Consider the following 22,404-nt stretch of genomic DNA (forward strand, 5'->3'; position numbering starts at 1 on the left):
AAATCACAGGCCAGAGGAGATGGGCCTGCCAGCACCGGCCGCTGGGGACAACTCCCGGCTAACTGAGTCACTTCACTCGCTTCAACTGCCTTCACAAGCGTAAAGACAGAAGCTCTTTCAAGAGGCTGGAAACCGCTCACAACCCAGCTGGCAACAGCACGGCTCTCCAAGGGGGTCTCGCAGGACGGCCAGGGTGTAGGTGGGGTCAAGGGGACGGGCCACCCGCACAGGCCTGAGAGGCAGCACTCAGCGGCCGCGGGAGGGAAGGCGGCAGCGGAGATGAGCAGGGCACCGTGCGAGCAGGACTCAGCTCTGAGTCTACCTTGGCGAAGAGCAACGAGCTGCCCCCCAGGGGGACGGAGGCCGAACACACCGACCAAGATGGGCTGGGAGCTGAGGGGAGGGGCGTGGGCGGGAGGGAGGACGGATGGTGAACAGATGATGGGCGGTAGATGGACGGTGGGTGGATGGATGGTGGGCTTGGCAGGTGGGGGTGGGAGTGATTAGCCGCCCCATGACCAGCCCAATCTGAAAAGAACTAAAATGAACCTTGAAGACCCATTTCTGAAACCACAGACTGGACAGTCCAGGACCCAGCCCAAACCCCCCAAGTGTACACGTGGGTTCACAGCCACCCTGAGGGCCTGGGCAGGACACAGCAAGGCAGCGAGTGACCACAGGGCCACGGTGTCGCAGGAGGCCCAGGATCAGAAGAGCCCGAGCCGGCCGCAGGACCTGTGAGAAGAGACAGCCCCGAGCAGAGTGGACGCCAGCACTGGCAGCTCCGTGGGACCCCATGGATGACAGGAGAGAGGGACAGGAAGGAAGTACCTCAGGCATGTCGGTGTCCCCTCCCCTGCCTGGCAGGCCCCTGACCACCAGGGTCTGTCGGTCCAGGGACACCACGTTCTTGTCCCTCCAATCGCCTGGAGTCAGGGGCTCTGCCTTGGGACTCTCAATCCCAGAGACCAGCGACAGAAGCCTGGGCAACGGGGCGGGGCCAGAACCTCCAGCTCCGCTCCAGGCTTTACCCAGCAGCAACTCTGAGCCCAGACCCCGAGTGAGACAGAGACCCCGAGTGAGGCAGAGACCCCGAGTGAGACAGAGACCCTGAGTGGGCGCAGAGACCCCAAGTGAGGCAGAGACCAAGAGTGAGGCAGAGACCCAGAGTGGGCGCAGAGACCCCGAGTGAGGCAGAGACCCCGAGTGGGCGCAGAGACCCCGAGTGAGACAGAGACCCCGAGTGAGACAGAGACCCCGAGTGAGGCAGAGACCCCGAGTGAGACAGAGACCCCGAGTGAGGCAGAGACCCCAAGTGAGGCAGAGACCCCGAGTGAGACAGAGACCCCGAGTGAGGCAGAGACCCCGAGTGAGACAGAGACCCCGAGTGAGACAGAGACCCCGAGTGAGACAGAGACCCCGAGTGGGCGCAGAGACCCCGAGTGAGGCAGAGACCCCGAGTGAGCACAGAGACCCCAAGTGAGGCAGAGACCCCGAGTGAGACAGAGACCCCGAGTGAGACAGAGACCCCGAATGAGACAGAGACCCCGAGTGGGTGCAGAGACCCCGAGTGAGACAGAGACCCCGAGTGAGACAGAGACCCCGAGTGGGCGCAGAGACCCCGAGTGAGGCAGAGACCCCGAGTGAGGCAGAGACCCCGAGTGGGCGCAGAGACCCCGAGTGAGCACAGAGACCCCAAGTGAGGCAGAGACCCCGAGTGAGACAGAGACCCCGAGTGAGACAGAGACCCCGAATGAGACAGAGACCCCGAGTGGGTGCAGAGACCCCGAGTGAGACAGAGACCCCGAGTGAGACAGAGACCCCGAGTGGGCGCAGAGACCCCGAGTGAGGCAGAGACCCCGAGTGAGGCAGAGACCCCGAGTGGGCGCAGAGACCCCGAGTGAGCACAGAGACCCCGAGTGAGCACAGAGACCCCGAGTGAGGCAGAGACCCCGAGTGAGACAGAGACCCCGAGTGGGCGCAGAGACCCCGAGTGGGCGCAGAGACCCCGAGTGAGGCAGAGACCCCGAGTGGGTGCAGAGACCCCGAGTGAGGCTGAGACCTCGAGTGAGGCAGAGACCCCGAGTGGGCGCAGAGACCCCGAGTGAGGCAGAGACCCCGAGTGAGACAGAGACCCCGAGTGGGTGCAGAGACCCCGAGTGAGGCAGAGACCCCGAGTGAGGCAGAGACCCCAAGTGAGCACAGGGCCTTCCCAGCTGCAGCGAGTCCACGTGTGGGAGCCCATGGGCCATCCGGGCAGCTAAAATCATGGCCCTGAACCCACCCACTCCTGAGGAGAAGACACGACCCTGCACCTCAGGGCCACGGACAAGGCCGGCACCTCAAGATACGGGCCTCGGCTGTGGCCTCCTGACCCCGGGCAAAGGTCACGAGCACCGTGGGTGCAGGTCACAGTGAGCGAGCAGCCGAGCTCAGCACCCCACCCCACTCGGCCACTCATCCCTGCCTGGGGAGAGTGGGGAAAGGCTCCGGGCTCTGCACCACGAGCAGGGATGCGGGGCCGGGCTGCTTGGCTGGGCAAGGCCCAGGTGCCATCCGGCCCCCACGTGTGTCCCAGGCATAGCCGAGGACAACAGGCAGAAAATGGGGCCCTGGCATGGGCGGCCGTTTGCAGGGCTTTGGAGGGTGGCGCCCTCAAGCCGACCTGCCCGAGCGCCCCCCGCCCTGTCCCTCCTGACCAGCCAAGGGTGCGGGCACAGCCGGGGACGCAGGCGGCACTCACCATCACTCAGGTCCTGGAGTAGGCTCTCCTGGCAGGAGAAGTCCAGCTTGGCACGGATGCTGACCGTGAGCGTGGCCACCTCGCCGGGCTGCAGGGGAAACTGGGCCAGCGTCTCCTCCAGCCTCCAGCTCAGGAGGGGCCCCGACAGCTTCTCTGCAACGACAGAACTGGGGTGTCGGCGTGGCCACGAAGCCATGGGACCCGGCAAGTGTCCACGTCGCCGCGCCCCGGGCTGCCCTGGAGGGAGTGCCAGGGCGACCCTGAAGACGCAGGCCGGGACACGTGTCTGCATGGTGGGCACCAGGGGGCCCTTTCCCACCTCCCCCAGACCCAGGGCCCAGCAGGGTGGCTGCAGGGCCAGGGGTCAGGCAGCACTGGCCCTCAGCTCTGCCTTCCTAGGCCCAGCAGGGTCCTCGGCCGCTCAGGTCAGAGGGACAGTCCCTGTCCCCGAGCTCAGCACAGGTCGGGGCTCAGTTAGGGTTCAGGTGAGCGTTCGGCCTTGGGTTGGGGTCTCAGTGGCAGAGCCCCAGGTTAGGGCTGGGGGTTAGGGTTGGGGTTCAGGTTAGGGGTTCAGGTTAGGGGTTAGGGCTTAAGGATTAGGACTCGGGCTGGGGGTCAAGGCTGGGGGTCAGGTTTAAGGGTTAGGACTGAGGGTCACGTTAGGGGTTAGGGTCAGGGAGGGGTGTCAGGGTTCAGGTCAGGGCTGAGGAGAGGCTGGCGCTGTCTGGGCCTACTGGGCTCTGGCACCAGGTACCTCCAGCCCATGTCCGTGGGCTCCACTCCAACAGGCCACCAGGAAGGGTGACGACACCCAGGCCAGGCCATCAGACACGCCTGAGGCCGAGGCCTGGAGACAAGACTGGGCTTCACGCCTGCTTCGCACACAGTTATCGGGGTTCGGTCCCTGGCACCCCACATGGTCCTGAACCCAGCAGGAGTGAGCCCTGAGCACAGTGCCTGGATAAGCTCCAAACACTGATGGGTGTGGCCCCAAACTCACAAACACACACCAAGTAAATCCCAACTCAACCAGAGTCCACAGGGGTCAGGGACACCTCCGTTCTGCGCCTCCCCGCCCCCCCTCACGAAAACTGCCCGGTGCAGGCTAAGAGCCAGGAACACCTTCTTGTGACTTAGAGAAAAGTGCTCGTCCCTGGGACATGGCTCTGAGCCGGAGAGGCTGAGAGTGGAAACAGAAGGCGGGGCCCGGGCAGGGTCGGAGGGTCCCAGCGGGCACCACGCTGATGGCCACTAGCTCCTGCGGTCAGTCTACAATCCGACGGGCTACAACCAAGTCCACACCTGCGCACTTCTAGGCCGGACCCTGGACCAGACCCGCCCGGGCGCCCCGCGGAGCAGAGGGAGCAGGTCTGGGCCTTGCAGAGCGGGGGTCTCTCCCGCAGGGCCAGGGGTGCGTGCCTGGAGGGGAGGGGCGAGCACCACCAGGCGGGGCTCTGGCCAGACCCCCGCACCTCTGGGCCGTCCACCTTGGTCAGCCACGTGCCACTAGGAGTTGCACAGCCTGAGCCCGGGCGTCGGGGGAACACTCCGGGGACGGCGCCAGCCGAGCCGCCTGCGCACCCACCTTTGGTGCTGAGGAGTTTGGAGGTGACCTCCAGCTTCTCCAGCGGCTGCACGCCGATGTTCTCCAGCCTGATGACCAGCTCCTGCGTCTCCCCGTTGAACAGCTGCACGGACACGTTGGCGGTCACCTCGTCCCCGGCGGGCGGCTGCAGGGCGTGCGCAGACCTGACAGCAGCGGCACGGTCAGGCCAGCGGTCAGCAGCACAGGGCGGGCCCCGCCCCCAGCAGGAGTCCCCACCTGGGCAGCGACGTGCTGATCTGCAGCCTGGCCAGGGCGGGGACGACCTCCACGGAGGAGCCGCTGCTCTTCAGCCCCGGCAGGTCCTCCAGCAGACAGTCGCTGAAGACGCCGAAGACCGTGGTATGGTAGCCTGCGAGACGCGGCGAGCGTCGAGGTGCCCGCGGGCCTGCACCCACCCAGCAAAGGGAAAGGCCTCGCAGGGCCCGGGGGCCGGCGGGCAGCGGGGGAGACAGCCCAGGGCTGAGCACAGGTGGCAGAAGCTGGGTCCATCCCCGACACTGCACGGTCCTCTAAACACTGAGCCAGGAGTCAGTTCCCGAGCACTGAGCCAGAAGTCAGTCCCTGAGCACTGAGCCAGGAGTCAGTCCCTGAGCACTGAGCCAGGAGGAACTGGTCCCCAAGCAGAGTCCCCTCTTCCCAGTGCACCCACACTCATCCCCTGGCCCTGCCCAGGGAAGCAGAGAGGAGAGACGAGAGCCGACCAGTGACCAGGACAGGGCTGGCACTGCAGATGGCCAATCCTCTGCACAAAAATAAACACAAGTAGGGACCGGAGTGATAGTACAGCAGGCAGGGCGTTTGCCTTGCATGCAGGAGACCCGGGTTCGATCCCCGGCATCCAATAGGGTCCCCCAAGCACCGCCAGAAGTAATTCCTGAGCACAGAGCCAGGAATAAACCCTGAGCATCGTCGGGTGTGACCAAAAAGAAAAAAATCAAATAAATAAATAAATAAACACGAGTATATAAAAGCCACTTGGCAGTGACGGGACACTTGGAACCACTTGGCAGCACTGGGAAAGGGCTTTCAGAATCCGAGAGGGCCACTGTGGAAAGAGGCCTCCCCCGACTCTGCGGCATGACCGAAGGCTGAGCCGGGGCCAGCGACCACGGCACATGGCACAGTGACTCAGGCCTTCCCTCTCCTGGGCACATGGGTCTGACCCCTATAGGTTCCCAAGCCTGCTAGGAATCAGCCCCAAGCACAAAGCTGGGAGTCAGCCCTGAGCATAAAGCCAGGAGTGAACCCCGAGCACAGTCAGAAGTGAGCCCCAAACACAGAGTCAGGAGTGAGCCTAAGCACAGAGCCAGGAGTCAGCCCCAAGCACTGCTAGGTGTGGATCAAAGCCCAAAAATGGGGTGGTGGCACGGGTGCCGCCTGGACACAGGACTTTGGAGCAAGCAGGGACCAGGGAGGAGGAAGTGAGTGGGCAGCCCTGAGCTGCCCTGGGGCGCCCCTTGGGGGAGAGGGGATGGGAGGGGAGAGGGGTCACGAGAGGCAGCCCCGGGGAACCTATAGAAACTAGTGAGCTCAGAGGGGGCCCAGCTGGGTGGGAGATGGAGCAGACGCACAGCAGGAAGCGCAGCCGGGAGAGAGGACATCCCGGGTCACGTGACGTGGCCAGCCTGCCGGTCTACTCCAGTCCATCCCAGAAGGTTCTGTGTACAGCCCCTGCCTACCCAGGAAGGTGCGGAGAAGGCAGGGAGTGCAGCTGGGGGCGGGGGTGGGGGCTGACCGTTCACAGTGATGGTCCCAGTGGTCTGGGGGACTCCAACGAGCGTCACCGGGTAGAGGCCAGACTCGGCAGGCAGGGACAGCGCCGCAGGCAGGGACTCGAACTCCACGCCGCTCGTGAGCAGGCCCTGCACGGGACAGGCAAGACCATCCCGGCTCAGCCCCCAAAGGCAGAACTCACTAGCTGGGAGCCCAGAGGAGGGACGCTGCAGGGCGTGGGGCCCCCAGGGCACTCAGAGCAGCCAGCATGACCATGGGCATCCTGGTTCTGTGCCTGCAAGGGCTGCCCACGGGTCCATCTCTGAGGCAGGGCAGGGCATCGCGGGCTGGGCGGACACGCACCATGTTTTCCACTCGGAGCTCAAACGGCATGGGGTTGTGGACCATCAGCTGCACCTCGCACACATCGCCCTGGACCCACTGGAAGTCTGGAAAAGCATATAGCGGGGCTGGGTGGGGCGGGGCTGGGCAAGCGGGTAGGGGGGATAGGTGGGTGGGGCTAGGCATGTGGGTGGGGCGAGCTAGGTGGGTGGGGCGGGGCTGGTGGGGAGGCAGTAAGCTGATGGAGCGGAGTGGGGCGTGTGGGGCAGGGCTAGGCCTGCAGGGCAGGGCTGGCCAGGGTGTGGGGTGGGGGGCATGCGCTTGTCCCAAACCCAGCAGCGAGCACAACCAGGAGCAGTGACCATGCAGCAGGCACGCCTGCATAGCCCTCACAGGCTAGGGCCGGGTACATCAGCGGTCAGCGGTCAGCAGGCCTCCCACCAAGCACGGGGCTGGAGGGCCACAGGCTGGAGCAAGCATGGGTGGGGGCAGGGGGCACATGCTGAGGACAGGGCGTGGAGGCCACAGGGCATGGGGAGAAGGCACCTGCCCGTGCTGGAGAGAAGAAAGCAGCCGTCTCCGGGGGTCCTGCCAGCCCCCGCCCTGCAGACCACACTCCCCAGTCCTGAGTCAGCGCCACATTCCCAACGCGCCACCCCAACCCAGCTGGCACAGTGCTCGGGGCCACAGGGCATGACCATGACACTCACTGCCAATCCCTTGGCATGTCCCAGGCACCTCAGAGCGATCTGACCCTGCTGCCAGCCCCCTGGGTGTCTGTGGAACCCTCCATCCCGGCTTCATCGGGCTTCCAGAACTCTCGCCGGGTCCCTTTTGGGAGCCCGTGTTTAGAGAGTCAGCCCGGGCCACAGGAGCTGTGGGCTGCAGAGACTGGACGCCAGAGCTGCATCCATGGCAGACCATGGCAGACACGGAGGTGCGAGCAGGCACCAGGGGCGTGGGGACACGGTTGGGCACTGGGCGGGGAACGGCAGGGCATGGGGGCACAAGGCATGGGCGCAGGGCACGGATGCACGGTGGGGAGGCGCAGGGGGAGGGCACGGGGGGGGGGGACGGGCGCAGAGCTGAGGGCACGGGTTGGGGGGGGCTGACATGGGCAGGCCGTACCGATCTTCTTGCTGCGCTCCTCGGCACGGCTGTGGGCGGTGATAGGCGAGTAGATGAAGGGGCTCTTGCTGCTGACGCTGGGGCCCAGCAGGCTCTTCACCTTCTGGGGCCGCAGGCTGGCCGGGAGGCTCAGCAGTTTCACACACCTGCAGTTCGGAGGGGATGGGGGGACGCTGGCCGGCGCACACAGCATCTCTCACTGCCCCAAGCACAGGGACACTCGGGGATGCCAGGGAGGCCTCAGGAGCCGCAGCCCGGGACAAGCTGGCCGGCTGCACTGGGCAGAGAGGACACGGGCGACTCCCAGGCTGCAGGAGCCAGGCAGGCCAGCGCCATCCCCGACCGTCCACTGGAGCAGCACCGGCATGCCGGCATCGGGGCCCCTGGAGTGCTGCAGGGGGCTGGGGCACCTCCCATGCCACGGCAAACAGCACACCCACACTGCAGGCTGGCCAAGCCGCCCACACCCCCACCTCCCCTCACGCAGCCCTCGCAAGGTCGGGCTTGTCCTGCTGGAGAAGCAGGCGGGCACAGGGCAGCCCTGCCTCCCACAGACAGCCGTCCGAGGGCCCCATGGCCCCAGCGTGAGCACCTCAGGGTGAGTCGCCGCTCCCACTCACGCCCCTCCCACCCTCCGCCTCTGATGCCCCAAGGGGACAAGGGCAGCGCTGGTCCCTCGGCCCTCGGCTCTGCCCTCAGCCGGCACTGACCCAGGGGCAATGCGCCGCCCGACTCCCTCCGGAAAGGGAGAGAAGGCTCGGAGGGTGCCAGCTGGGCCACTCACCTGACGATGGGCAGCTTGGTGAAGGGCACAGGGGGCAGGGTGAGGCCGTCCGGGAGTGGGATGGGGTCCATGGTGCCTGGACACTTGGACGTGTAGCTCTCCAGGCTTTGGGTGACGTCCTTCTTCTCTAAAGCGCAAAGGTGAAGGTGGCGGGTGTGAGGCAGAGGGTAGGGGGGCAGGGACACGGGGACACCCTCTCCCAGGACACCGCCCGGACAGCAGCCCAGCGGGAACACACAGGGCCTCCTGACCCCAGTCACGAGAAGACAGCGGGGCTGTCACTGGGTGGTGCCCTCCTCCCTCCTCCCCCGTCCCATCCCTCCTCCCGGCCCTCCCCCCTCCTCCCCTCCAGGTCTCTGAGGAGGCCAGCAGGAGGGGCCCCAGCTGGCCCGGACCTTTGCCCGGCTCTGGGGGACGCGACCCTGCCACCAGTGTGGGGCTGTGGGGTCGTGAGTGGGGGGCAGCGCCTCCCGTGGCCCCTGCCACGCCCGCATGGTCACTCACCCTGGTCGGACAGGAAGTCCAGCATGGTCTGCAGCAGGAAACAGAGGTGCCGCACGGCCAGCGCAGGGTCGCCCATGCGCCGGGACGCGTACACCAGCTCATGCAGGAGCCGCATCTGCACGGCCGCCCAGCCCCGGTGCGCACCTGCGGACACTCGAGTCAGAGCACTCGCCCGGAGCACCTGCACTGCGAGCCCCCCCGCCCCCCGCCAACAGCGCCCGGCCCCACCTCTGCTGAAGTCCTGCGGGTCCAGGGACAGGCTGTACCCGGGCAGCGTCTCCAGCAGCAGCTTGTAGCAGACGCGCCAGCCGGGCTCAGCGATGCTGGGGGCCACGCACTGCATGGCGGCCACGCGCTTGAAGAAGGCCGACTTGCGGCGGAAGCCGATGAGCTCGTACAGCTCGGCCAGGATGCTATAGCGCTGGATCTTCTCCTCCTCCGACAGCTGCAGGGACAGCGGGGACAGTGGGGTCACGGGGTCAGCAGGGACAATGGGCTCAGAGGGCTCAGAGGGGACAGAGGAGTCAGCGGGGAAAGAGGGGTCAGAAGGGTCAGTGGGGACAGAGAGGTCAGAGAGGACAGAGGAGTCAGAGGGGTCAGCGGGGATAGCAGGGGCAGTGGAATCAGAGGGGTCAGAGGGGTCAGTGGGGACAGCGGGGTGAGCAAGGGACAGGATTCAGCAATATGGGGGGGGTCGGCTTTCTCGGCATGCAGGGACACGGGGGACCCAGCAAATGCCTGGGGAGAGCAGGGCACCTGCACTGCCCCCAGTGGGCAGGCCCGGACATGGGCTCCCGACAGAAGACGGGCATTAAGGCGCAGGCGGCCCTGTGGGGCAGCTCTCCTCAGACAGATGGGATCCCGGGGCGCGGGGAGCTGCCTCGGGGTGGAGAGGGCACCGGACACACACCTGGCGCAGGTTGATGTAGACGGCGTTCTGCAGGAACTCGGACGCCTCCATGCTGCGCTTCTGGACGGCCAGGACGCGCACGGCCTTCACGCAGGCCTCCAGCTCAATGACACCCGCGTTCTTGTACTGCAGCGCAGGAGACACTGCATCTGAGCCGGGCCGGGCACGGGGCCCTTGCCAGTCCCAGGGAGAGCAGCCGCGGGGGTCACGCTGGCGGTGCCCACCCCGAGCCAGAAGCGCTGCCCGCAGCGAGCTCTCAAAGGGCCCAGCCTCCCTCCCGCCCGTTGCTGCTCCCGGGCACTCTTCCTCTACCCCGGGCCTCGGCTCCTGCTCCTGCACCCAGCCCCGACCCCGGAAGGAAGGTCGCATGGGGCAGGACGGGATCGAGCCCGAGAGCGCGGCTGGGGCAGACAGGGCCTGCCGTCTGGGCGGGAGACCCCCGGGAAGCCGTCTCAGGGCCCTCGGGGCGGGGGCAGCCGCAGGGTCTGGGACGTGGGACTGTCGCACCCCCCGAGGTGTGGTGCACAGCCACGGTGCCGGTTCTGCCGACCCTGCAGTGCCAGCCAAAGAGCTGACGCAGGGCCGGAGAGCAGGACAGTGGGCAGGCACTGCCCCACCGCCAGCCCACACGGTCCCGAGCCCCGAGGAGTGAGCCCTGCGCACCACCAAGTGTAGCCAGAAGAAAAGCAGCTCGTGCAGAGAATCAATTCCAGGGGGATAAGCTCATTATTTCTTTTCCTTAAAAATCTGAAACCAGGGGCCGGAGCGATAGCACAGCGGGTAGGGCGTTTGCCTTGCATGCGGCCAACCCGGGTTCGATCCCCAGCATCCCATATGGTCCCCTGAGCACCGCCAGAATAATTCCTGAGTGCAAAGCCAGGAGTAACCCCTGAGCATTGCTGGGTGTGACCCAAAAAGCAAAAATAAAATAAAATAAAATAAAAAATAAAAAATCTGAAAACAGAAACGCATTCGGCAGAGGGCCGGGTGCTGGCACACCACGTGACTGGACCCACTGGAACAGCGTGTTCCGTGAACCACACAGCGATCCAACAATCAGCTCTGCAAGCGGCTAGAGCAGTTTCCTCTCACAACGTTCTGGCTGAACTCACATACTGCGTCTATAATTTTCTCTAAGGCCAGTGCTCAGGAGGTGCTCCAAGTTCGGTGCTCAGTGATCAGCCACGTACAGCAGGCACCTGAATCCCTGTGCACGCCACATCCCACACACTCAGCATCACACGAAATCCCACTCTGGTCTCCACGTGGGCACTCAGTCCTCTGGCCAAGGCAGGGACGACATGCATGCTCCTGGGCCGGGAAGGGCACTCGAGGACACATGTGCTCCCGGGCCAGGAAGGACACACATGTTCCTGTGCCCGGAAGGACATGCATGCTCCTGGGCCAGGGAGGACATGTGTGCTCCTGGACAGGGAACGACACGCATGCTCCGTGAACAGGAAGGACACGCACACCCCGTGGACAGAGTGAGACTCACTAAACACGCAGCATGTGCCCTGGATGAGGGGCTGCCCCGCCCCCGGCATCTCCAGAGACCCCCAGGCAGGCAACCAAGTGGGGTGCTGAGGGTGGCCAGTCATGTGAGGCTAGCGCCCTCCACACTGTGCACTCTCGGCCCCTCCACACCCGGTGATGCTCAGGGCTGACTCCTGGCTCTGCACTCGGGGTCACTTCTGGTGGGCTCAGGGAAAATGTGGGGTGCTGGAGATCAAACCCGGCTTGGCAGCATGCAAGGCAAGGGCCCTCCGCTCTGTACTCTTCCTCCGGCCCCTCCAATCTGATTTTTAACGTGCTTTAGGACTCCTCAGGGGTAGACTATGCAGTCATAATGCCAGTTAAGAAAATGGGGGTCACTGGGGCTGGAGGATAGCACAGTGGGTAGGGCGTTTGCCTTGTATGCGGCCGACCCAGGTTCGATTCCCAGCATCCTATATGGTCCCCTGAGCACCGCCAGGAGTAATTCCTGAGTGCAGAGCCAGGAGTAACCCCTGTGCATCGCCAGGTGTGACCCAAAAGGCAAAATAAAAAAGAAAGAAAGAAAGAAAGAAAGAAAGAAAGAAAGAAAGAAAGAAAGAAAGAAAGAAAGAAAGAAAGAAAGAAAGAAAGAAAGAAAGAAAGAAAGAGGGGCTGGAGCGATAGCACAGCAGGTAGGGCGTTTGCCTTGCATGCGGCCAACCCGGGTTCGATTCCCAGCATCCCATATGGTCCTCTGATCACTGCCAAGGGTGATTCCTGAGTGCAGAGCCAGGTGAGTGCAGAGCCAGGAGTGACCCCTGTGTATTGCCAGGTGTGACCCCCCCAAAAAAAAAGCAAAAAAAAAAAAAAGAAAGAAAGAAAGAAAGAAAACAGAGTCAGGAAGAAAGAGGATAAAAGAGGGAGGGAGGCAGAGAATCCCCAGCCCCTCAATGCCTCCAATGCATCATGGGCGTAAATAAAGCCTACGGACACCTGGAGTCACCGCAGCCAACTCCCACCAAGGCCCGGCCCAAACGCAGGCCTGGGGTCTCACCTTGCTATAGTACGAGATCGCCTCCTTGTACTTGTCGATGATGTCCTCTGGCCCCAGGCAGTTCTTGGCACGCCCGATCTCAGTGCTGGTGTCGGCATTGATGCCGTTGGTGGTGAGGGCACCTGGGAGCGGGGGAGAGAGGCTGTGGGCCGCGGTGCCCGTGCTTCTGGGAGAGAGGGACACGCACAGGCGGGGGACGAGTCTCTGCTTCGGGTGCCCCAGAACAGAGCTCCTGAGCAGAGCGCCCAGATGGCATAGCCCGGAGACAGGAACTTGGGCAGGCCTCGGGAACAGGGGTCTGCAGTCCAGCTCCAGGCGCGAAGCCGCAAACCGCCTGCTCCCCACCCCCGACACGCCCGGCACAGCTGCACCTCGTGCTACGGCCAAACCCTCGAGACTCACGGCACAGTCACGTGGGCGTCAATCCTGCAGCAGGAAAGGCAAGCCCCCCCTACACACACACACACTCTCTCTCTCTCTCCCACCCGCTGCCCCCGCCAGCACCCATCAGGGGACTCGCTCCCCACAGCCAGGCCCGCCCACTTGCATCAGGCCACCATGGGTGGCCTCAGCTGCTCTCTGGAACAGGACAGACAGAGGATCAGACAGATGGCCGGCCAGACAGAACCACAGAGACTCGAGCCCAGGAACAGACGTGGCCTCAGGCAGGGTCTCAGCTGGGGTTTGTTTATACCCCCCAGTCCCGGATTTTCTATCACCGAGCCGCATGGCAGGAACGGCCCGTGGTCAGGGGCAGCAACAGCCCAGCAGGACACAGACCGACTTGGGGCTACATGGAAGTGGCAAGAGAGAGTGGACACCCCAGGGTGCCCCAACAGCCTGGCCGGAGCCTATGTCCTGCACGCAGAGAGCAAGGACAGCCCTGCCCCTGCACTCCGTCCTGCAGATGGTCAGTGTCCCTGAGCAACACCGGCTCTAGCAGGCCAGCACCGTGCAGGGCTGCACTGAGGGGTCCCAGAGCCCCCAGCCCCGAGAAGGGGCCAGCGCCTGCCCAGCGCCGTAAGCTGATGACGCGGAGAAACGTCGCCACTGACTTGGGAGGGTCCAGGCCCGTGGGCACTGCAGCTGGAGGAAGTTTAAGGGGCCGCGGCAGGTCAGACAGGCATCACTCCAGGCCAGGTGAGGACAGGAGGTGGGCACAAGACACACGGGGCACTGGCCACCGCCACAGCGCTGGACATGGAGCAGGGCCAGGACACACACACAGGCTGCCAGGGCCAGTGGAGGACCAGAGAAGGGCCTGGAGCAGGGGGGCAGCAAAGAGCCACGGGGCTCCTGCAGCCCCAGACGCAGGCAAGGTACAGCCTGAGTGTCAGCAGACACGGGCAGAGTCCCACGAGCTGAGAGCAAGCACAGCTGTGCTGAGAGGGAGCACGGCCGAGCTGGGGCACAGGGAGAGACAGGCACAAGCCCAGCAAGGAGGGGGTATGTGGGAGGGTCCCAAACAGCAGGGACTCACCGTGGCTGCCAGCACCACAGGCCACGGAACCCAGTGGCACCGTGCGAGAAACAGCTCTGGCTCGCAGGGAGGGCCTCTGACAGCCCACGGGGGGCCCGGGCTCTCTGCTCCCGGCCCCAAGAACGGCAGAACGAGTGAGAGAGCTGGAGGTCAGGCATGGGCCGGGTCTGTGGATTGGGTCACCCTGCACTCAGAGTCCCCGCGTCCTGCAGGCGTGGCCTGTTGAGGACGTCCAGCCTCACCCTGACGGGCACGTGCCTGCTGGCACCCAGAGCGGGCAGAGGTGCAGGGTTGGATAGGCTGGGCCTTGGTGGGACTGTGGATAAACCCCAGGGGGCCACATGTGGTGCCTTCTGGGTGGTTCCGCAGGGTGCAGGGTCCTGCCACAGCCGGGCCGCACCCAGCCCCGCCCTCCTCCGCAGCCCAGAGTCCACGTGTGGGAGCAGGCCGGGGCGGGCAGACACCCAGCCACGCACAGATATGGCTGTGCGGGCACGTCCTGAGGACAGCGGGAGGCGTGTGTGCTTGCGTGTGTGTCTGCGCGTACGTCTGTGTGTGCATCTGCAGGGAGGAAGGGCAGGTCCTCGTCCTTCTGTCTGGGGAGCTATAAACAACAGGAGCGTGTATCTTCGGGGCCTGTCTGCAGTGAGGAAAGGGCCGAGGACCCCCGGGGGCAGTGCTGGCCTCTGTGTGGGCAGGAGAAGAATGGGCACCTCTGCTCACTCTCAGGGGCAACACACGCAGGAGAGGGCATGCAAGGGGGCACGGGCTGGGCCCCTCGAGGCCGCCCCTGGCAGGAGCCACGTCCTCCTTCTCCTGGCCTCCAGCACCTCTGGCCCTTTCTCGAAGCAAGCACCAGCCCTGGAGGCCCAGCAGGGCCAGCTGATGGCATCAGGCCAGCGCCCCAGACCCGACACAGCCGAGTCACACTGAGGAAGTGTGAGTTCTGGGCAGGGCGCCCCAGAGAGAAGCACAGACAGTCGAGCTCTGAGCAGGGCGCCCGGACAGACGCACGGACAGCCGACCTCTGAGAATAGCTCCCCGGACAGACGCACAGACAGCCGACCTCTGAGAACAGCTCCCCGGACAGACGCACAGACAGCCGACCTCTGAGAATAGCTCCCCAGACAGAAGCACGGACAGCCGACCTCTGAGAACAGCTCCCCGGACAGACGCACAGACAGCCGACCTCTGAGAATAGCTCCCCAGACAGAAGCACGGACAGCCGACCTCTGAGAATAGCTCCCCAGACAGAAGCATGGACAGCCGAGCTCCACGCACTGCTCCTGTCGGAGAGGGTCGGGGTTGGGGCTCCAGAGCGGCTTTCTGCCCTCCCAGGAGGGACAGCTGAGGGACAGGCTCATAACCGCAGGGCTCACAGCTCTTGCTGACAAGAAGGAAGACAACAGGGATAGAGACAGCAGCGGGGGAGGGTACCTGTCTGGCATGCACCTGAGCAGGGTTCAATCCACAGCACCCCAGAGGGTCCCCTGGGCACACTCAGGAGTGATTCCTGAGTGCATTGCCAAGTATGACCCAAAAAGCCACCCCCCCCACCAAAAAAAAAAAACCTGCTCCCGGTATGTCTCTACAGTGAGCAGCGAGTCTGGGATCAGGGTGTGGACAGCGGGGTGAGGTCCTGGAGCTCACAGCATCCCCAGCAGCTGAAGAGATGGTGTGACAGCTGAGTGCAGGCGCTGGGGCCTGGTCCCCTAGACCCTCTGGGAGTGAGCCTGGACAGGTGGGCGCTATTCCCCAAATCAACAAAGCACCAGGAGTAAGTGCCGACTACACCGGGGCAGGGCGGGGGTGCGGGAGTCGGCGTCCTGGGGAGGGGCAGGCTGACCCGGCCTGGACCCGCCTCTGCCCCCAGCAAGAGCAGCCCACTGCTACCCCCCACCCCCACCCCCATGAGACACCTGCAGACGGCACCACGCAAGGCCCACACAGGGCACACTGGGCCAGACCCAGCTTATGTGGGTGGCTGGCACTTGGGGTCCGACCCTCGGAGAGGAGAGGATGAGCCACGCCCACATGCTGTGGGCACTGCAGCCCTCACAGAGTCACGGGGGGGGTCTGCACGCGATGCTGCGAGAGAAAGTCCACTGCTCCTCAGGACGGGGGAAGTGGGGCGGGGCAGGGTGCCCGGCACCCACCTTGACCCTCGGAAGCACTGTCAGCCTGAAGTCACTTCGACCCACGTTGAGGCCAAAACATGGAACTCAGGGCACCTCCCTGCGTCTCGGCACGAACCCAGCACATTGGCAGCATGGCACACGCAGAGTCGGAGGGCACAGGGAGCGTGGACATGGCGAGCGAGGCAGGGCAGAGAGCGGCAGGGACAGCTCAGCCACTTGGGGAGGGAGGCAGCGCCATGAGCAGAGACCTCGGCCGGCTGCTGGGCCCGTGCCGTAGTGACAACTCTCAGGCGAGGGTCCAAGCCCCCAACAGAGTGGAGAGACATTTACCGCCCGGACAGGGCTGAAGGTGAACGACGGAAAGTGTCCAAAGAGAAACCGGCCCAGAACGAGCATGACAGAGATGAGGCTTGGGAGCACTGGAAGGAGAAGGGGGAGGTGTGTGATGAAGACCTCAGGGCAGAGACCCAGAGCTGGAGGGGTCAGCTGGGCCTGCAGCCGGCCACAGAGTCCCCACTGGTTTCCTGGAGTCTGGGGGCATCCCCAGGACCGCCCGGACCACATGCTGAAGCAGGAGGCCAACGCCCAGCAGGGAACCCTGAGGAGGCTCACAGCCACCAGACTCGGATCAGGCCTGGGAACGACACCCACATTTGCGTACAAAACCCACACACACCGAATGTATTTGCATATTAAACAGCACGCCTGAATTCATTTGCGTATTAAATAGCACACCTGAATCACACCTGAATCACTGATGCCTTGGAGACCACAGAGAAACCGGAAACAAAACTTTCCACAGCACGTAAACAAAACACCAGACCCAGCCAAGAAGGGCCTCTGGAGCTGCAAGTGCTGACTCTTCTTTCTGGTGATTTCTTAAAAGCGACAGTGCATTTAAGATGTTCATAAATGTGCCCACAGGGAAGGAGCCGGCGGGATCGTCCCCCTGGGAAAGGGCCGGGAGAGGCCAGCAGCGGCTGCACAGGTACCACCAACACAGCCCCGACACTGGCCACACCCGAGACCGGGACGGGCTTCACTGGCCGGGGGGGCCTGGGCGACACAGCCCCACTCAGGAGCAAACACACAGGTGGGTCACGGGTGCCAGGCGTGGTGCAACCTCCTGGTCCCCACAGACCCTCCCTCACCCCAAGAGGGGCGCAGCTCGAACACTGTGGCTTGTTGCCTTGCGCCTTAGCAGCTCCAGCTCATGCAGAAAGATGCTCATTGGGGACCAGCAAACGTATGATATAAATAGGACTTCTGTCTACTGCCAACCCAGCCTCATCTGTGCCCACTTGTATTATCCATTTGCTTTGCTAAAACCGCGACTAGGAAAGAGTCACGTCAAATGTAAGAACAGAAGAGGGGCCCGCGGACACGGCCTGCATGAGCCCCACCAGGCATCTCCCATGGCTGCAATGTGGTCTGGGCAGCACAGCACCAGGCCGGGCACTGACCCTGCGAGTGGCCGCTGGGCTCCCTGAGGGAGAACAACTGAGTCAATATATCTTCAGTATTCTGGGGGGCAGGGAGCAATGGGTACGGGAATATAAACCAGTGCTTTTCACTAGAAAACACTTAACTGGCCAGCAAGCACCACAAAAGCCACTCGGGGTCGTGAGTAATGGGCCAGGCCAGGCCACACGAGCTACACTCAGCCTCCCCAGGATGGCCTGAATCAGGGAGAGAATGACCAGGAGCTGGCCGAGCTGCAGGCACTGTCCCGGCAGCCTGCCACAAAGAAACAGAGCCATAGAGCCAGAGCTACAGAACCACAGGGACACAGAGACAAGCACAAAAGAGGCAGAGAGCCACAGAGCCACACAATCAGAGAGCCATGAGCCACAGAACCACAGAGTCACTGAATCACAGAGCCAAAGAGTCACAGAGTCACAGAGCCACAAAATCACGGACCACAGCATCACTGAGTCAGAGTCACAGAGCCACTGAGTCACAGAGCCACAGAACCACAGAGACAAGAGACCGGGCCACATAGAGTCCCAGGGCCACAGCCACAGAGCTTAAGCCCCAACACACCGGGCTGGGCAGAGCGGCTGGTGGCACACACTGGGGACACAGCACATCCTGGGGGGCAGTGGGGGAAAGGGCGTGGTGTTGAGGCAGCAGTCTCGAGCTCAGGAGTGACCGCCCGGAAGCACCGTCTCAGGCCGAGGCTTGGCAGGCCACGCTCTCTGAGGCCACACGGTGGGGGAAGCAGGGAGCACGGGCCACCCCGCACCAGTTCCACTCCCGTGCCCAGTGGCACAGGGGTACGCAAGGAAGAACAGAGACACCCGTCACCCCACCCTGAGCAGTGGAGGAACAGGGAACAGGGCCTGAGACGCAGACCCGGGTTCTCAGCAAGAGCTCGGGGTGCCAGCGGCAGAAGGGCCCCGTGGGCAGAGGCCTGGGAGACGCATGCGGGGGTGCAGGGGGGACTCGCAGTGCAGGCAGCCCAGCCCGGCACCGTCAGGTACCGTGGGGACGAACGTCGGAGAGGACCCCCCTCGGACACCCGGTCCCTCCTGCTGGCACCACCCAGCCCATGAGTGAATCCTGAGCAATCCCAGCCGCCTCGTGCGCTGGGCAACGCCCCACAGAGCCGTCGAGCACGACGGTGCCTTCAGGCACCTCCAGCTCAGGAAGTTGATGCTGGTCAGACACGGTGGCCCCGACGGGGGAGGGGGGCGGCAGGGCTACCCAGAGACAGTGCAGTGGGGAGACTCACCTTAACATCTGATATGGACCCCCGAGCATGTGGCCCAAAACCCCAACACACACACAGACACACACACATGCACACGCATGCACACATACATGCAAACACATACACACACACACACACACACACACACATAACCATATTGAAAAATGATGAAGCCTCAGATTCTGGACTCCCGGAGAAGAGGGGGACAAGGTATAGCTGTGTGAGCAAATCTCCAGGGAGGGCTAAAACAATCTCATTTGGCAACCAAGCTCCCCGGGGGGGGGGGCAGGGCCACGAGGACCCAGCGTGGAGCCAGCAGGACCCACTGGGCTCGCGTCGGCACGCCAATGACCCATTTTCTTCTTTTAATTATCTCCCCTTTTCATGGGTTCTAGAAGCCAAAAATATAACAGAGCTCACCAGGAAATGATGAGGCTCGCAGTGAGAGAGTGTGGGCACGAGCTGCAGAAGCCGTGAGACTCACCTCTCTCTCTGCGACACACACAGACACAAAGGCGATAGAGAATCAGACATTGGCGTGGCGAGGAACATGGATCACAGACTCAACGGCATCACCGTGAACAAGTGAACAAGTGCAGGATCAGGGGACAGGCATGCGCAGGGTGGTCGGAGAATCTCAGGGCACACACGTGGTAAATCATTCACTGAACATGCGGGGCAGAATTTCCTCTTGAACAGACGACATAAATCAGCAGACAGCAGCCCGCCCACCAGCAGCACAGAACGATGATCAGGTTTGGCTTTGTTGTTTAACAGTTCTGATTTAAAATCATTTAAATCAGAATGCTCCAAAGATCATGACCCAGAAAGGTGAACCATTCATTCACACCATGATACGAGCACTTAAAGAATAAATAAAACAACCAACCGGAGGGACCACAGACGGAGTACCTGGGTCAATGAGAACCTCTTGTGCCCCTGGAAGAAAGAACAGATCACGGTCTTTTACTGGGAAACGAAACTTCCTTCACAGAGAGCTACTTGGTCCCACTTCTGGGCGGCCGGGAACGCCGGGAGCTTCTCTCAGGGGAGAAGGCAGGTCCCGGGCAGGGCCACCGAGCCCGGCCTCCTGCTCAGGAAGGCAGGCAGGCCCGTTCCCCACAGCAGGCAGCAGCTCTGTCTCCCGGGGACCCAGGAGGACGCCTGTCCCAAGACAAAGAGTGTGGCTCTGTCCGTGTCTGCACGCGAGGCCTTCGCCGTGTGCTGTCACCAGCCGCCTCCCCGGCACCCGGCTTGGCCTTGGACAGGTCAGCTTAGTGGAAAAGGTCAAAATCCCCAAAACCATCAAGTTCAGCGTCACCACGAAGCCTGACATCGGCAGCTAGAGTCTTGATGAGATGTTGGGGCCGGAGCAATAGGACAGTGGGGAGGGCGTCTGCCTGGCACATGGCCGACCCAGGTTCGATCCCCGACACCACAAAGGGTGTCCCGAGCCCCTCAGGAGTGATTCTGAGTGCAAAGCAAGGGGTGACCCCGGCCATCGCTGGGTGTGGAACGCACGCCCTCCTCCCCCCGTAAAAAACTATCCGGGTATTATCAGTAAGATGCAATCAGTGTCTCAATGACCCACAAGCGTCTAGTCTTAGAGGGCACACAGCGGCGTCAAGCGGCCACTGGCCAGCCCCGCATCCCCACAGCCTCCTCCTGCTTCTACTCCCTAATGCCCAAGAAAAGCAGCCAAAACCCGTCTCCAGGGCTCTGGCGGGTGGGTGCAGGGCGAGGACCGCATCACTTTCCCTCCAGCCACATGAGCCCCCAGCAACTACCCTAGCCATGGGGCGCCAGGGTGCCAGAGGTGGTGCCCGCCCTCTACACGGAACCACGACCAGCAGCTTCTGACCCAGGAGGAAACGCCCAATCTCACCACAGTCCTCACGGCGCGTCGGGAACCTTCACGTGAGGTGACAGGAAGGAAACACGACAGAAGCATGGGGCCAGAGGGACAGGACAGAGGGGCGGGCGCTCTGAATCCCAGACGGCCTCCTGAGCACAGAGCCAGGAGTCAGCCCTGAGTTCTGCCAGCTGTGGCCCAAAACCAAAAAGATGAAGGCACAAGGTGTTCCTCAGCCACCGGGACAGGACGCTGTCGGCACTGAGGCTCGGGGCAGAGAAATCCAGTACCGCAAGACCCTCCGCAGAAGCAGAGCTGGCCTCCCACAGGCGCAACAGCGCCACCTAGGGCCCGAGAGCCGCCAAGCTGCAGGGAAAGGAGCTACTAAGGCAGCCGGGCTGTGAGGCACCTGGACACTGGGTGGGCAGTGAGGCCCCCTGGACACTGCAGCCAGGCGCTCAGCGGCTCAGGGAATGGCCATCTGTGCTGGCTCCAGCTCCTCTGATGCCCCGAACACAGCATGGCCGAGGCCTGGCGCGGGGCTGAGACCAGGCAGGGTGTGGCCACCCTCCCAGTGCCTGTGCCCGGCCATAACCAGGGTCAGCTCACTCTGCAGGACCCCGGGTGCTGCGCCCCCAGAACCCGCCTGGGTGGGCTGAGCCGGACACTCAGCTGGTTCTGGTTCTGTCTCTTTCTGGTCTTGAGTCCCTCCCGGGGGTGCTCGGGGCCGACTCCTGGCTGTGCTCCAGGACACCTGGTGGGGCGCAGAGGACCCTAGGGGGTGCCAGGGACAGGCCCAGGCCAGATGCATGAAGGCCAGCGCCTGATGTCCTGCGGCTCCGGCCCCCAGGCGTCCCTGACATGTGAGCATGTGGGCCAGTCAGCGGCTACCCTTTCTGTGCCCTCCACAGAGGACACAGGGCAGGTGCGCAGAGGAGGGTCACTGTGCCTGTTTATCTCAAAAGGACACCGGGAAAATGGAAGGAGCCACCTTCTAGCCCCGGACCCGGCCGGCCCGGAGTCCGCAGCCAAGCCCAGAGGGCTCCGGGTACATTCCTGGTTTCCAGGCGGCAGCGGACGAGCCGCCAGACCCGGAGTACAAGGCAAAGCCATCCTGTGTTCGAGGCTCCTAGCCTCCGTGCGAACCATCTGTTCAGTCCTGCAAACCAGCGAGTCTCCATCTAACCAGACATGTGGCCCCTTCTGGACCTCACATGCAAACCGTGAACACAAGGGAGCCGAGCTCCGAGACACCCAGAGAGGGGCCAGGACGCAGCGCATCAGGTGGGGCGCGGGCCCGGCACACCCACCCGGGGGCCTCCCCACACCCAGAGGGCCCCCCAGCCCCTCCAGGAGTCAGCCCCAAACACAGAACCGGGAGTGATTCCCCAGGCACAGAGCCAGGAGTGAGCCCTGAGCACAGAGCCGGGAGTAAGTCCTGAGCACCATAGGGTGTGACCAAAAAAAAAACCAAAGCAGAAGTGGGACCACCTGTGGGGTCCTAACCCCCTGTGTCAGAAGACAGAATCAGATCACTATCCCACAGACATGGGGGCAAATAGGCACACACTTGCAAATGAAGCAAAATGAATTAATTTAAAATATTTCCTTAGACGGGGGCTGGAGTGATAGCACAGCAGGTAGGGCGTTTGCCTAGCACGTGGCCGACCCAGGTTCAATTCCCAGCATCCCGTATGGTCCCCTGAGCACCGCCAGGGATAGTTCCTGAGTGCAGAGCCAGGAGTAACCCCTGTGCATCGCCGGGTGTGATCAAAAAAAAAAAACAAAGTAAAATATTTCCTGAGACAGGGCCAGAGCCATAGTATAGGGGGTAGGGCATTTGCCTTCATGCAGCTGACCTAAGTTCAATCCCTGACATCCCATAGGGTTCCCGAGCACCGCCAGGAGTAATTCCTGAGTGCAGAGCCAGGAGTAACCCCTGAGCATCACCGGGTGTGACC

The 22,404-nt window shown here is 63.2% G+C and overlaps 1 protein-coding gene across 10 annotated transcripts in view; it reads right to left on the reverse strand.

Moving 5' to 3' along the window:
- The window catches only part of TRAPPC9 (trafficking protein particle complex subunit 9), a 98,889-nt gene that overhangs the window by 66,962 nt on the left and 9,523 nt on the right, over positions 1 to 22,404 (reverse strand). For 8 of the 10 annotated variants that reach the window (XM_055125519.1, XM_055125521.1, XM_055125524.1 and 5 more), the window contains 12 exons: positions 19,504 to 19,530; positions 12,261 to 12,382; positions 9,731 to 9,856; positions 9,049 to 9,265; positions 8,821 to 8,964; positions 8,317 to 8,443; positions 7,533 to 7,678; positions 6,426 to 6,511; positions 6,085 to 6,211; positions 4,566 to 4,698; positions 4,329 to 4,492; positions 2,744 to 2,896 (listed from right to left, as the gene is read on the reverse strand). In XM_055125519.1, the coding sequence (XP_054981494.1) occupies positions 2,744 to 2,896; positions 4,329 to 4,492; positions 4,566 to 4,698; positions 6,085 to 6,211; positions 6,426 to 6,511; positions 7,533 to 7,678; positions 8,317 to 8,443; positions 8,821 to 8,964; positions 9,049 to 9,265; positions 9,731 to 9,856; positions 12,261 to 12,382; positions 19,504 to 19,530 (1,572 nt within the window). The remainder of the gene's footprint in view (positions 1 to 2,743; positions 2,897 to 4,328; positions 4,493 to 4,565; positions 4,699 to 6,084; positions 6,212 to 6,425; positions 6,512 to 7,532; positions 7,679 to 8,316; positions 8,444 to 8,820; positions 8,965 to 9,048; positions 9,266 to 9,730; positions 9,857 to 12,260; positions 12,383 to 19,503; positions 19,531 to 22,404) is intronic. The other 2 variants (XM_055125520.1, XM_055125525.1) reach the window with 1 other exon arrangement.

The sequence above is a fragment of the Sorex araneus genome, chromosome 2 (assembly GCF_027595985.1).
Source record: "Sorex araneus isolate mSorAra2 chromosome 2, mSorAra2.pri, whole genome shotgun sequence".
NCBI classification, from domain to species: domain Eukaryota; kingdom Metazoa; phylum Chordata; class Mammalia; order Eulipotyphla; family Soricidae; genus Sorex; species Sorex araneus.